Source organism: Gorilla gorilla, chromosome 4, assembly GCF_029281585.2.
Source record: "Gorilla gorilla gorilla isolate KB3781 chromosome 4, NHGRI_mGorGor1-v2.1_pri, whole genome shotgun sequence".
NCBI classification, from domain to species: Eukaryota; Metazoa; Chordata; class Mammalia; order Primates; family Hominidae; genus Gorilla; species Gorilla gorilla.
Genome location: NC_073228.2, coordinates 60,482,692 through 60,497,316, shown reverse-complemented (window position 1 = coordinate 60,497,316; position 14,625 = coordinate 60,482,692). Strand labels below are relative to the sequence as shown.

Sequence of the window (14,625 nt, the reverse complement as noted above, 5' to 3'; positions counted from 1 at the left end):
CATTTTACATGATTTGTGCTTAATTCTCCCTTCTATCCTCTCAGATAATGGTTGACTTTATTTAAGCAAAAATTTCACCAAGTTTTCAGTGACAGATAAGCAGAACACCTTTAAAAATAAGATTTAATGCTTTATTGCTCTTGATGGCAAATCAAAATATGCTTTAGAAATAAAGTTAATTTACTGGAAAATAGGAGTTTTCGCACCAAACCATAAAATTGCATTTCATTACATCAAGAGAACCCCTCATTGTCTACAATCACTGTGCCCGCTTCCTTTCCCCTCAGCGCCCGGGACACATGACCGAGATCATACCCTAAATTCCTGATCCTTTTGCAATTGCCACATACTGTGGCTTTTAGTACATCATAAAAAAGTGCTTGTCCTGTGGCCTCAGCTGGGAGGCCCCGGCGCTGGGGCTAAGGGGCCCAAGGCACCATCCAAAGGCTGGGAGGAAAGAACCCAAACCCAGGCCCTCCTCCTGCCCTCCAGCCTTTGACAGGCAACTCATTTGGCATGATCTGTTTTGGTGTGTTTAAAACATACATTTGCATGTGTCTAGTGTAAAGCAACAAGTTTGAGGAAATAAGTGGAAGGAGAGAGGAAGTTCCAGTTAGATGGTTCCACTAGTGTCTACTGGTAATTGGCAAAACTATGAGTGTTGCTAACCTGGGCTGAGGGCACCTCTGCCTGTGCAGGCAGCTGACCAGGCTTGGAGAATGAGAAAGGGTTCCCAAGGACAGGATGCCAGCGGGATTCTTTGTTGCAAACTGCACACAGTGCAATTTTTGGGAAGCAGGGATGGGGAGTGGGCATGAGACCGGGTTGTTGGGACCACTCTGGGGTCAGGCCCTGGGTGAGGCACAGGAGGCTGCACACAGGCACTTGGTGGGCTCTGCCGGGTCAGGGTGGGAAGGCAGGAGAAGTGTCTGTGGCAGGACGGGAAGAAGCTTCAGTACATCCCTCTCTTGCACCCCTGCCCACTCCACCTGAGGCGTGGGCTCCCCCTCATCCTCTCACCACATGCCTGAGGCGTAGGCTTCCCTCATCCTCTCACCGCATGGGGCATCTGCTCCGAGCCTCTACTTCTCTCAAGGCCTTCTCAGCAGCTGGGGCTCAGTGGGGAAGGTGGTCTCAGAAGGCCCCTGAAGCATACGTGCTTTTGCTGGGCAGAAACTGGCAAGCTGGCAGTGCTCCCTGGCACCCGTTTCACGGGCGCAGGCCCCAAGGGGCCGTGTAGAGGGCAGGGTGGGCATCCTGGCCTGGCCTGCAGTGCCAGGACCCCACGCTGTGCTGCTGCCCCGCTTCCTGCTTCCCGTCATCCCGTGTCTTGACCCTGCCCTTGCTGTTTCTCTGAGTAGGAAACGCAGCAGGAGGTGATCCAGAGGGAAAGCGGCCGACCCTGAGGGCTGCCCTCACCCTGGCAGCTCCCCGTTCTCATTAGGGTTCCTGACCCAAGTGTGGTGACAGCAGGTATCTGATTAGCAACCCTGCAAACGGTGAAAGTATCTATAAGAGGACCACAGCCACAGGCTGCGAGTTAAGTAAGATGATCCTTGGAGCATGCCACACTGTCCTCTCCAGAGCGGTGGTCAGAGGCCCTGGTGGGGGCCTTGGTGGCAAAGGGAGTCTCCCAGGGGAGAACCTGGGAAGGATGGACTCACTCTGCTGGATGGGCTGTTCCGCTCCTGCCACTGGCTCCTGGCTGAGGGGCTGGCCCTGTGGGTGACTCTGCTCACCCAGTGGCTTTGGCTGGCGGCTGGGAGTTGGGTTGGGGTGGGTCCGCCGAACTCTGAACAGAGCCTCCCTGAGCTGGGTCCCCAGGGCTGGCTCACCTTGGGCAAGAGAGGTGGCTATGGGGCTCCCGCAGAGCGGGGGTCCTGCATCCCCACCCCTTCCCTCTGCAGGGTCAGCAGCACGGAGGACACCTGTCCAGGTGCTCTGACTTGACCTGGCCACGGGGCATCCGCACCAACTAAAGGCACCATCCAGTTGCCTCTGGGGTGAGATTGGTCTGGACGTCAGCCCAGGGGTCTGGGCGGGGCACCAGGGTCTTTGGCTTATTGAACAGGGACCGTGGACAGTAAGGACAGAGGAAGATGATACCAAAGGCAGAAAACCAGGAAGGAAATCTTACAGGGGCGGGGCTCCTCTGGGAGGGGCCCTCGCAGCAGGTTTCTAGCGGGCATGGGTTGGGAGGCAGCAGCTGGACTGGGACGCTGGACTCGGAGTGTGGCCGGGCTCCGGGCCAGGCCTCCGCGGGGCGTCAGTTCCCGGGCACGCTGAGGATGAAGCCCGAGCGATTCTTGGTGAAGTCGGGCTGGGGCTGGTTGAGCCGCGTCTCCACGGAGACGGTGCACTTCTTCCCGTGCAGGCTGCACTGTACTGGGTTGGTGACGTTCACTTGAAGGTGGCGCTTCTCACTGCAGGAACCAAAAACACCAGACGGGCAGTTAGCAGGCAGCATGAGAACAGGGCACCTGCCCGGCAGCTCCCGGCCACCATTGGCTCCGGCGCAGCCTGCTTCCTCCACAAGTGCCCGGAGGATGCCTGAAGGGCCCCAGAGAGGCCGAGGCAACGCAAGTGTGGCACTAGCTGGGCCTCCAACCAGAGCCTCGGCACCATGGCAGGGCCCTTGGCTCTCATGCCAGCGCATGGGACTGGACAGTGGAGGGCCATGTGGTTGAACAGACGCCACCAGCTCTCTGGCTGGGGCTGAGGACCAAGCCCCTGGGTCCTTCGGTGTACCAGGGCTGGGGTTCTGACTCTGACACTAATCCATCCTGCGGGAGACCCGTGCCACATGCCCCAGTGAGAGAGAGAGAGAGAGAGAGATGTCTCCTGCTCCTGGCTGGTCCCTGCCTGTCACACCCCGGCTGGTGGAAGTGGGCCTGACTCGGGTTTCCCCAAGCGAGAGGCTGCTCTCATCTGGAGCTGGGCCGCTTGGCTGGTTGCCACCCTGGTGGCCGCAGAACCGTGCAGCCGGTGCCCCACCGGGGGCTGCAGGGAACCCTGTGCAGCAGGAAGCCCCGCTGGCCTGGGAGCACATGAAGGCAGCTTCAGCCGGGCGTTCGGCCGGGCTCCAGGTCGGGTGCAGAGGCGGAAGCTGTGCTCTTCCTGCTGGACAGAGCCCGAGCCCGAGCCCGAGCCCTTCCTCCAGCTCCTCACATGGCGCTGAACATGCTAAGAAGCTGTTGCTGGTTTTAAAAGCAGAGACACTTGTCGCAATAGGCTGGCACCCCGATGTTTGCTCACACAGGCAGCACAATCCCACGCTGTACCTCAGCTTGTGCCTTGTCAGCTCTGAGCTGGGAGGGGAGAGGAGAAAGGAGGAAGCCTCCTGACCTCGGAGCCTCCAGTCAGGACTGGCTGGCTCTGCTCTGTATGCTGAAAGCCCTGGGAATTTTTCACTGCTCTCGGGATGGCGTCTGGGGCGTGGGCAGGTTGGTCCTGCTTTGAACGCTCTGCTGGACTTACGGAGCTGCTCTTAGTGCTGGGCAGTGAATGCCAAGCTGTCGTGTCCACACGGCCAGGGGAACGCCAGGGCCAAGGCCAACATGCGCTGAGCTTCTGCCCAGCCTGGAGTCGCCTTCACCAGGCCATGAGCACGTGAGACACTTTCTAAGCACTGGTTGCCCGGGAGGCGCAACTGCTCAGAGGCCGAGGCAGCTCAAAGGGCTCCAACGTGCAGTGGCTCCACGGGGTCAGCGTGCCCAGAGTAATGGGTGTCACTAGAGCACCTGGCCCAGCACACGCTTTCTGAGGACACCTGGTGGGCGCGCCCCACAGCAGGCCCCAAAGTTTCAGAGGTAAGTGCGGGGTGCTCAGGGCCTCTCCTCATGGCTGTCTCCCCCCTGCTTTCTCACGGACACAGGAAGAGACCCCGGTTGTCACTTGTGGGCATTACGTATCTAATACTTAATGTCTTGTCAGCTGCAGCTAAAACCTGAGCTTAGACAGCTATTTTTAACCAGACTTGGACATAAAAATAGCAGAACCCAGCAGAGGCCGTGACTCAGGCCCTCTTCTACTCTTGTGGGCACCAGGGCCGCTCTGCAGGGCTCATGTGCAGCCCTTGGTGGCGGGGTCCAGGCGGGGCCCCTGCAGCCCTCGTGCTGGACCAGATGCCTCCAGGACCAGGCTGGTTGGTCCCTGAGCTGGGGTGGCCTCCCTGCCTCCCCTCTGTCAACCTGGTATGGCGTTGGGTCCCTCTCACTGGACTCTTGTCCTCTGGGAGCCTCCCTCCTGACCCTGGCAGCGGCTTCCCCCTGCTCGCCCTCCTGGAGGGCCTGTGCCCTTCCCTGTGCAGGGAGTCCAGACTCTGCCCTCGCCCTCCCCTGGGGAACTGCATGTACACAGTGGGTTCCAGAATCACCTGGTGACTCAGTCTGAGGGAATGGGCTCTAAACAGGCCACGCTCCATGTCAGCTCAAAAAAATTAAGAGACAGAAAATGGGAACCATTAGTTCACCCTCACCCTCTCGCGTTCAGACAATCGGGGCATGCTCCTCCGTGCAGGGCTCTCCTGACTCCCGCTCAGCAGGGTGGCCCCCGCCTCCACCCTCCCTGCTTCCTCTGGGCTCCGTGTATCTCCAGGATATGCTCTACAGCCTTGATGCCGGGGTTCGGGCTGGTGGGAAAATGGGGAGGAGCAAATGACTGCTATAAAATGGCACAGGTGCAGTGGCTCATGCTTGTAATCCCAATACTCTGGGAGGCAGAGGAGGGAGGATCAATTGAGGCCAGGAGTTCAAGACCAGCCTGGGCAACATAGCCTGTAGCCCAGGAGCCCATCGCTCCTCTCTACAAAAAATAAAAAAACAAACCAATGAGCCGGGTGTGGTGGCCTGTGCTTGTAATCCTAGTTCCCTGGGAGGCTGAGGCAGGAGGATCGCCTGAGCCTGGGAATTCAAGGCTGTGATGAGCTATGATGATGCCACTGCATTCCAGCCTGGGCAACAGAGTGAGACCTTGTCTCTAAATAAATAAATAAATCAGCACCCAGGATATCATCCTCAGGGAGTTGTTGTAGAATAAAAAATGCAGCAGGAACCACTGCTCCAGATTGCTGCTTCCCACACGGGCTGGGCTGAAACCTTTTCCTCCTGCCCTCTGTTGTCCCTGTCAGTAGGTCCTGTGGAGTACTTGCTGCCTGGGGGAGGCCCTTCCTCAGGGAGTGTCCAGCAGAGGGAAGAGCAGACCACGCTCTGGAAGGTCCAAGCCGATCATGCACAAGTCAACAGTGCTCCCACTGTCTGGCCAGCCCCTCTTCCCCACCCGAGGCCACCACTCTGCTGAAATGAAGGTTCTTGAATAGCAAGAAGGAAGGCAGAAGTTGAACACTGGATCCTTCTGGGTTGTGGATGTGGATGAGCTAGCTGTGGGCCCCTTTCCCTCTCCCTGTCCTACTTCTGCTGTGCCAGCCCCGCAGCTGCTCAGTCCCCTCCCTGGTGGTGGGTACGGTCCCGGGACAGCCAGTTGGTCCTCTCCTTCCCGTTGGCAATTCTGGCTTTCCGGCATTCCACACCACCGGCCCAGCCCATGGGGCTTGGCGGAGGGAGTGTTCCTGCTAGCTCTTCTCTTTGGGCGGAGGAGCCCCAGCGCCGCAGGAGATGGGAGGCAGTGCAGAGACTCGCCTGAGTGCTGAGGGTGGCGGGCCTGTCTCTGTCCGCTCTCGGGGACCTGTCCCTCTCCTGGACCACGGATATTGATCTGAGGCAAACATCTAATTCCCACTTCCCCAGAACATCCCCCAACTGAACAAAAATCAGTGACACTTCAGGAAAGAAAAGGTGGTATTTAGTGGCGGTCCCCACACTGCCCCTCCCAGGACTGTTTTCTAAGCCCACCTGAGATCTCTCCTGATCCCTTTGAGGTCTTAATACAAGAGCCGGGCCTACAGGTGGGAGAGTCTGGATTCTGTCCTGGCCTTGCCAAGCTTCCTGGCTTCATGACCTTGTTCAAGTCACTTAAACCTCTGTCTGGCTTTTACAACCATGAAACCATCTACCCTCCAGGTGCTCCCCAAGGACTGACTCCACCCCGGGCACTGTGTCAGCGCTGGAAACATGAAACCCGAGCTGGGAGCCAGACAGGGGGTCTTCCTGAGAGCCTGGGAAGCCGCCTGCCCTCGTGGAATTTACGGTCTGAGGAGTGATGCACGTGAGGCACTTTGAAAGATGTGAAGGACTGTGTGTAAAACATGTGCCAATTTCTCGCTTCACAGAAGGAATTTCCACTGCTTTCTCAGTTAAGTGTCAAGAACCTCCAAAAGAGATGGTTCAAGAGAGCTATATTATTGAATCAGATTATGTTCTTTACACATTTTAGCATAGCTCACAAAACCATATGAATGTTTCTGTTTTGAATATTCTCTTCCTAAATGTTTTACATCCTGTGGGGAGGGGCTTGGATTCTGATTCTGTGTTTAAATCCTACAAGTAGGCCAGCTGCGTAGCTCACATCTATAATCCCAGCACTTTGGGAGGCTGAGGCGGGCAGATCATGAGGTCAGGAGTTTGAGACCAGCCTGACCAACATAGTGAAACCCCGTCTCTATTGAAAATACGAAAATTAGCCGGGTGTGGTGGTGGGTGCCTGTAGTTCCAGCTACTCGGGAGGCTGAGGCAGGAGAATTGCTTGAACCAGAGAGTCGGAGATTGCAGTGCCGCTGCACTCCAGCCTGGGCAACAGAGCGAGACTCCCTCTCAAACAAAATAAAACAAAAAACATCCTACAAGTGTCAAGCATGGTGGTGCACACCTGTAGTCCCAGCTACTCTGGAGGCTGAGGTGGGAGGATCACTTGAGCCCAGTTCAAGACCAGCCTGGGCAACATAGTGAGACCCTGTCTCTAAAAATAAAATTAAAAAGGCGGCCGGGTGCAGTTGCTCACGCCTGTAATCCCAGCAATTTGGGAGGCAGAGGCAGGTGGATCATGAGGTCCGGAGATCGAGACCATCCTGGCCAACACGGTGAAACCCAGTCTCTACTAAAAATACAAAAATTAGCTGGGTGTGGTGGTGCATGCCTGTAATCCCAGCTACTCGGGAGGCTGAGGCAGGAGAATCGCTTGAACCTGGGAGGCTGAGGTTGCAGTGAGCCAAGAGCATGCCACTGCACTCCAGCCTGGGTGACAGGGCAAGACTCTATCTCCAAAAATAAAAAAATAAATAAAAATAAACAAATAAAAATAAAAAGCCAAGTATGGTGGCTCACACCTGTAATCCCAGCACTTTGGGAGGCGGAAGCCGGCAGATTGCTTGAGCTCAGAGGTTCAAGACCAGCCTGGGCAACATGGTGAATTACTGTCTCTACAAAAAAAAAATTAAAAAGTAGCTGGGTGTGGTGGCATGGGCCTGTAGTCCTAGCTACTTGGGAGACTGAGGTGGAAGAATCGCTGGAGCCTGGGAGGCGGAGGCTGCAGTGAGCCGAGACTGAGCCACCACACTCCAGCCTGAGTGACAGAGCAAGACCCCATCTTTGAAAAATAAAAAATAAAATAAAAATAAAAAATAAACAACCCTACAAGTTTAATGGAGCATTCACACCACATGTACTGGTCTCCACTTTCAGAATGCAAGGTCCTGGCGGGGAGGGGAGGCGTCTTACACAGCTGCATGCGTGGTGCTGCCCTGCACACGGGAGATGCTCCCAGGTGCTGATGGGCAACACTGGCTGGGCCACAGGTTCTGGACATGCTGGGGCCGCGTAAGGCTGCAGGCCTCAGTCCATCTGCTGTGTAAATGGCTCTCTCCCAGTAACACAACTTCATCTGCTCACTTCATCAACTTCGCACACTCACTGCAGCCTCATGAATGAGGAAGACAATGGGCACAACTGGTCAAGAGCCTCCTGGGATGGAGACTCACCCAGTCCATGAAGTTCCTTCTAAACGGAAAGTGGCCAGATACCTGTGAACCAGACCTGGGAAGGAGGTCTGCTCCTTAGCAGAGAGATACTCTGTTTTGCCGCCTTAAGTGACAGTTGCCTGGGTTACTACTTTTTTCCTTGGCACAGACCTGGGCAGCCCTGGCCTGCCTGACTCCCAGCCTGTTTGTGTGGTGCTGCTGTGACGTTTGGGCAGAAGAGGGGGTTGAGTGACTACGTGTGTTGAGCTTACCACCGAACAACAAGGGCAAGAAGAACCAGCCTTCTGCTCTGAAGTTCGGCTGAGCACTGCCCAGCTGACGCCATCTACACACTGCCATCAGCAGATAACGAAGTCAGAAAATGTGGATTGAGGGGCCGGGCGCAGTGGCTCACGCCTGTAATCCCAGCACTTTGGGAGGCCGGGGTGGGTGGATCATGAGATCAGGAGATCGAGACCATCCTGGCCAACATGGTGAAACTCCATCTCTACTAAAAATACACAAAAAAATTAGCCGGGCATGGTCGTGGGCACCTGTAGTCCCAGCTACTCGGGAGGCTGAGGCAGGAGAATGGCGTGAACCCGGGAGGCAGAGCTTGTAGTGAGTCAAGATCGTGCCACTGCACTCCAGCATGGGTGAAAGAGCGAGACTCCATCTCAAAAAAAAAAAAAAAGAAAATGTGGATTGAGGTTGGCAGCTCCTCAGAAAGTTAAACATTGAACTGCCATATCACCCAGCGATTCCACTCCTGGGTATATACCCAAAAGAACTGAGAACAGACAAAAGCTTATACATGAATGTTCATAGCAGCACTGTTTACCAAAGGTAGCAACAGCCTTGTGATGTGATGATGGTGATGATGATGATGATATGATGAGGTGTCATCCACAGTTCCTAGCTCGTATCTCCCATAACCATTGTTAGTCTTTTGTTATAACGTTGGGGTGCTTTAGGCCTCAGAAGCCTCAGAAGCAGTCCTCAGGAAACAAAATCTCTCTCGCTGACCTTCTCCTGCCCAAGTCAGTTCTCTAATCTGATTGTGAGCCCTAACACCCTCATTCCCGAGGGGGTCCTGCCCAACACCTTGGAGGAAGGAATGCTGCACAGAGAGGCCAGGAAAGATCTCAATGGACAGGCCTTGGTGGGTTTAGATCAGTCCCTTTTTGGCCAATCTCATTTCGACACAGTTGTCCATGCTTCAATCATGGACAGCCAATGGAGTCTCCATAAAAAACTCAAGAAGGATGGGTTTGGAGCTTCTGGAGAGCTGGACACATGGAGGCTGACGGGAAGGCAGAGAAGAATCCAGCACGTACCAGGAGGCATCCCAGTCCGCGAGGACAGACGAGCCTCTGCTTCTTGGGACCCTTCCACACCTTGCCCTGTCTGTCTCTTTATCTGCTGTTTATCTGCATCCTTTAGAATATGCTTCTTAATAAATTGGTAAATGTAAGGAAGTGTTTCCCTGAGTTCTGTGAGCAAATTAATTGAACCCAAAGAGGAGGTCCTGGGAACTCCAACTGGAAGCTGGTTGGTCAGAAGTTCCAGAGACCCTGACTTGCAACTGGTGTCTAGGGGTGGCGTGGGGGCTGGTCTGAGCCCTCAACCTGTGGGATCTGACACCATCTCCAGGTAGATGATGTCGGAATTGAATCGGAGGACACCCAGCTGGTGACCACTGGTAGGTGTGTGGCGAAAACCTCCATACCTTTGGTCACAGAAGTCTTCTTCTGTGTTGATGACTGTGGTGGTGGTGTGAGAGCAGAGGAAACAGTTTGATAGAGACTTTTCCTACATAAACCCAAATGTGCATCAGTGGATGAATGAATAAACAAAATGTGGTACATCCATTCAATGAAATATTATTGAGCAATAGAAAGGAATAAAGTATTAGCACATGTTACAACAAGATGAACCTTGAACCTTGAAACATGATGCTAAGTGAAAGGTGGCAGACAACAGGCTACATATTGTATAACTACATTTATATGAAATAGCCAGAAGAGGCAAAGCCACGGAGACAGAAACCAGTTAGTGGCTGCCAAGGGCTGTGGGGAGTGGGGGCGTGGAGGGACTGCTTAGAGGGCATAGGGTCTCCTTTTGGGGTGATAAAAATATTCCGGAACTAGGTAGAGGTGATGGTCGTATAACACTGTGAATGTACTAAATGTGACTAATGATATATTTTATGTTATGTGTATTTTACCACAATAATTTTTTTTTTAAATGTGGATTGACCTAAATGAAAAATTAGAATTTGCCTTCAAACCATGTTTTCTCTCCTCATCTCAAGTTTAGCCAAAATAATTTTAAGACTAATAAGAGATTTCTTGTGCTGATCCTGGAGACAGAGCAGAGAAAGGCCTGGGCAGGAGACGGAGTAGACGCTTGGGGTCAGTGACTTCTTTCTTGTTTGAACTTCGCCACACTCTGGAAATCCAACTAGAGCCAGAATTCTTTCCTTATTTTTTAAAGAAAAGGAAACATCGTACAGATGGAGGCAGGGCGTCTCCCTCTGAGGGTGCGCCAAGCCAAAGGACAGCTGCCGAGGGAGGCTGGCTGCATTGGGGAGGGATATTTTTTTCCCTCCCCATCTTCTGTTATAGGATTTAATGGCCAGCAAACTGTGGAATTCGGGGACTTTCATCTCGTTTCATCTGTTTCAAGCCATCATTGCAGGCAAATGGCCTTTATCAAATTACTTTCCTTCATTTTTCATTTAGACTCTTGTCTTCTGCTCTTAGAGAAACCCATGAGTAAATGCAAGACTTGATCTATGGAATGAACGAACATGTTCCCTGTGCTACCTGTGCCTTCGCAGGCCCTGCACAAAGTGGGACAGGCCACTCCTGTCCAGAAGGTGAATCAGCCCAGAAAACATCCCCTCCCATCCAGGCCCCTGGTCAGCTGGGCAGTGCAGGGTTTTAGGTCAAAGCCAACCGGGAAAGCGGGTCCCGGGAGGTTGCAGGCAGCCCTGGCTCAGCTGGGATTAGGAGACTCTCATTCGCCGGCCTGCCCTGCCCCTGCAGAAGCCAGGCAGGACTTGAAGAAATCAGTGAGTCACTTTTCCTCTCAATGGCATTCCCTATGAGAGTGGGGGTGATCCAGGTTCTAACAAATGCACTTCAAGGGAAAATGCAGTGGAAGTGGGGTGCAGTGCAGTCACTTGGTAAGAACATTTTTCTAGGTGCAGCAAGGAGTGTCTGAGAATATTGTGAGGCTAATGCAATGTTCTCTCAAGTTTGGTAACAGGATGTGGTAGGAGGAACACAGCCTTGCACCAAGCAGAGACAGGTGCTTTTCAAAGTGATAGTAAATGCATTAAGTGCTTCATGAGAAACTCTAGAGTCACAGAGACAGGCCATCCTCCATCTGGATGTCACTAGGACATAATGCATGCTCTCTGGCTCACACTGAGGACAACAGCTACTGACTGGGGCATCAGGAGCTCATGACTGCAGCTGTTTACTCTGTGTTTCAGTTCCTTCAAGAAGTAAATCCCCCTGCTGATGTCAAACCACACAGGGAATCTCTTTCAAAATCTTGCTTTAGGAAATGCCACTTCTGTTTTTGTCAGGGTCGAATGGACACTTTTACCACAGTCACCTATAAGGTGAGGCTATGATTTCAGCAACCAGGCCAAGTCCAGGAGTGGTGGCATGGTGCTTCCTGGCATACTGAGTCCTTTCTGGGTCTGCAGCTGGTGAGGAATGGGGCAAAACCATTTGTATTTGGAAAATAAAACCTTTCTCTTGTCATGAACCAACTGGGTCATATCTGGGTGTTGTCGGCAGCCAGCATGCCCTGAGACCTCACCCAAGCCTGCTGTCTGCCTCTCCACAGCACTGAACTGACCTGGCTCCCAGGCCCGGGGGCGTGATCCACACTCACCCTGCTTGTGTCCCCAACAGGACTGTCACCACCCTCCCAGCCTGGGCTGCCCCTCCCCCATGGCACTCTCCTCATGCTGCCAACACCCATTCTTCCCTTCCCTGCCCACGTTCTCTTTGCAGTGACTCATGGAGCGCCCAGGGTGGAAGGGGCACTGTCCAGAGAAGGACAAATGCGGTGAGGATGACCCGGGCCCAAGCTTGTGGATGCTAGTGCTTTGTAGGAAGCACCTGCTGCATGGAGGAGGGTCACTGACCCTGGGTGGCTGGGGTGGGCTTCCCAGAGGAGGTGACACACAGACTGATACCGCAAGAATAAGTGGGACTCCTGCAGGAGCTGTTTTGGCTTTGCTTTCTCACTCCTTAAATATTGCTTCATCTTCAGCCCCTTTCATTTTATACATTATTTCACAGTGGCATCACTCATGCCTGTGGTTTCAATGACAATGACCCAGTCCGTGTCCCCTCTCTTAGCATGAGGTCCATGCATGTCTTTTCAGCCACTTCCTAGACAAATCCCCGGAATGCTCTGCAGACAGCTGAGTCTTCACATGGCCAATGCTGAGATCATCCTCTTGGCCCCCTCCCTCAAAGTGCTTCCCTCCTCCCATCAAGCCTATGCAGTGAGAGGTGTCGTCTTCACGGTCACTGAGGCCACAGAGCTGGCAGGCAGCCCCGCTCCCGCTCCTTCTCCACTGCCGACGGTCTCTGAGTTCTACTGATTGCACTTTTTGTCTGTGTCCCCTGCCGAGGCCTCAGCCCAGACCCTTTTCTCTCCTTCCTGGTTACTGTCATAGCCCAGACTGGCTTCTCTGCCTTGGGTTTGCCCCAGCACAGGGGCAGACTGTGTGATGTCCTCCACACAGTCATCAGAGAGATCTTTTAAGGGCTCAAAAGACCCTGCGGCTCCCCTGCCAATAGCTCTGCCATCGTCCCCAGAGCTTTCGAGGACCCTCCACCATCGGCGCCAACCCCAGCTGAGCTGGGTGCTCGTCTGCAGGCCTCTGCTCCATCTCAGCCTGAGCATGAGGCTCTGCTGTGCTGCTTCCAGCAGCAGGGACAGGGCTGATGAGCCTGGCCCTTGCAAGCATCTTCCTGTGCCGAATACGATTGCACAGACAGAGGATTTAAAATCCAAGTGGAGGTGACAGGAAAGAAAGGAAAACCTCCAGGTATCAGAAGAAAGGAGGGGGTGTGAAGACAGTATGGGAGGAAGGTCAGGCTGGGGCTCAGCTCTGGGAAGTGCCAGCCTGAACAGGAGTCACGCCCGGGTCCACATGCAAGGGAATGAGGACCGAGGCCCTGCATGTGGCAGGGCCTTCCGCAGGCTGCCCCGTCTGTGAACAGGACACCAGAAGAAGTCTGCCTTCCAGCCTGGCAAAGTGGCAAGGAACCTCTGAGTGGGAAAACAAATCAACAAACAAATTTTCAGTAAAAAACAGAAACCTCACACTTTCCTTTCTCTTGACCTCTTGAAAAAAGCAAATCCACTGCAGCTCGCCAAAGGCAAAGAGAAAACCTTAAGAATACCCAGAGAGAAAAGACACGTTACTTGCAAAAGAACATCTAATGCAGGGAGATAATGAAAATACAGACTCTTCAAAGGGCTGAAGGAAAAAAACTGTCCACCTAGAATTCTATCCCCAAACTGTCATCTGAGAGCAAGGGCAAAACAAAGGCTTTCTCAGACAGGCTGGACGAGGTCGCTCACGCCTGTAATCCTAGCACTTTGGGAGGCCAAGGTGGGAGGACCGCTTTAAGTCAGAAGTTTGAGACCAGTGTGGGTAACATAATGAGACCCCCATCTCTAAGAAAAAAAAAATTAAATAAGAAAAGACTTTTTCAGACAACAAGTGCTCTGAGAGCTGGCCTATCTTGGCTGTCTTGTAAAGAATTGCTGCGAGACACCTCATTAGGAAAGAGACTGAATCTAGAAGGAAAGAGCAGAGCATGAGGTACAACGAGGAGCAAATAAACAGGTCACCATATAAGCAAACCCAAATACACATTCACTATACGAAACAATAAAAATGACTCATTTGGGGGGTTAAAACACTGTTGAACTAAAATCCTGGATAACAGCAGCATGAAAGGTGGGGTGGTGGTCCCAGGAAAGCATTCAAAGGTCCATGTCTCATTTGGGAGGAGGGTAGGGAGACTCATGAACTTGAGGCTCCCTTCAGGCAAGCACAGTGCAAAAAAATAATAATAATGGGAAACAGATACAGTAGACTGTGATGTACAACTCTCAGAGCAGTAGAAGGGAGGGTATAAAACAAATCTGATCCATCAGATAGAAGGCAGGAAAGGGGAACAAAAGTAGCAAAGAAGAAACACGGGAACAAGAAGGCACAAACTAATAATGGAATAAATACATTTAAATATATAAATGAGCACAGTAAACCTAGATGTGCAAACCTCTGGCTAAAAGGGATTTCTCAGATTTAATCTAAAAATGCAGTTATATGCTACTTGTAACAGATGTCATTTAAATCATGATGACAGTTTAGGTAGGGAATATGATATATAAATCAAATACTAATCAAAAGAAAGCTGGGGAAAAGCATTGCTGGAGAAAAAGCTCATTAGAGACCGGGTGCGGTGGCTCATGCCTGTAATCCCAGCACTTTGGGAGGGTGAGGTGGGAGGGTCACTTGATCCCAGGAGTTTGAGGCTGTAATGGGCTATGATTGTGCCACTGCACTCCAGGCCAAGCAACAGAGTGAGACCCTGTCTCAGGAAAATTAAAAAAAAGTTCATTAGATAATTGTTTTGTTTATTTATTAAGGAACAGTTTACCAAGAAGATGCTCTCATACATATGATTTACAAAGATAAAATAACAAGTCCACAATCATAGTAAAAG

At 52.6% G+C, this 14,625-nt stretch overlaps 1 protein-coding gene across 1 annotated transcript in view; it reads right to left on the bottom strand.

The window, feature by feature from the left end:
• Window positions 1–117: 117 nt before the first annotated feature.
• MYO1D (myosin ID) overlaps window positions 118–14,625 on the bottom strand; it is a 384,944-nt gene continuing 370,436 nt past the window's right edge. Inside the window, exon 22 of the mRNA XM_031011722.3 lies at window positions 118–2,423. Within this exon, the coding sequence (XP_030867582.1) occupies window positions 2,267–2,423 (157 nt within the window). The 3' untranslated portion in view covers window positions 118–2,266. The remainder of the gene's footprint in view (window positions 2,424–14,625) is intronic.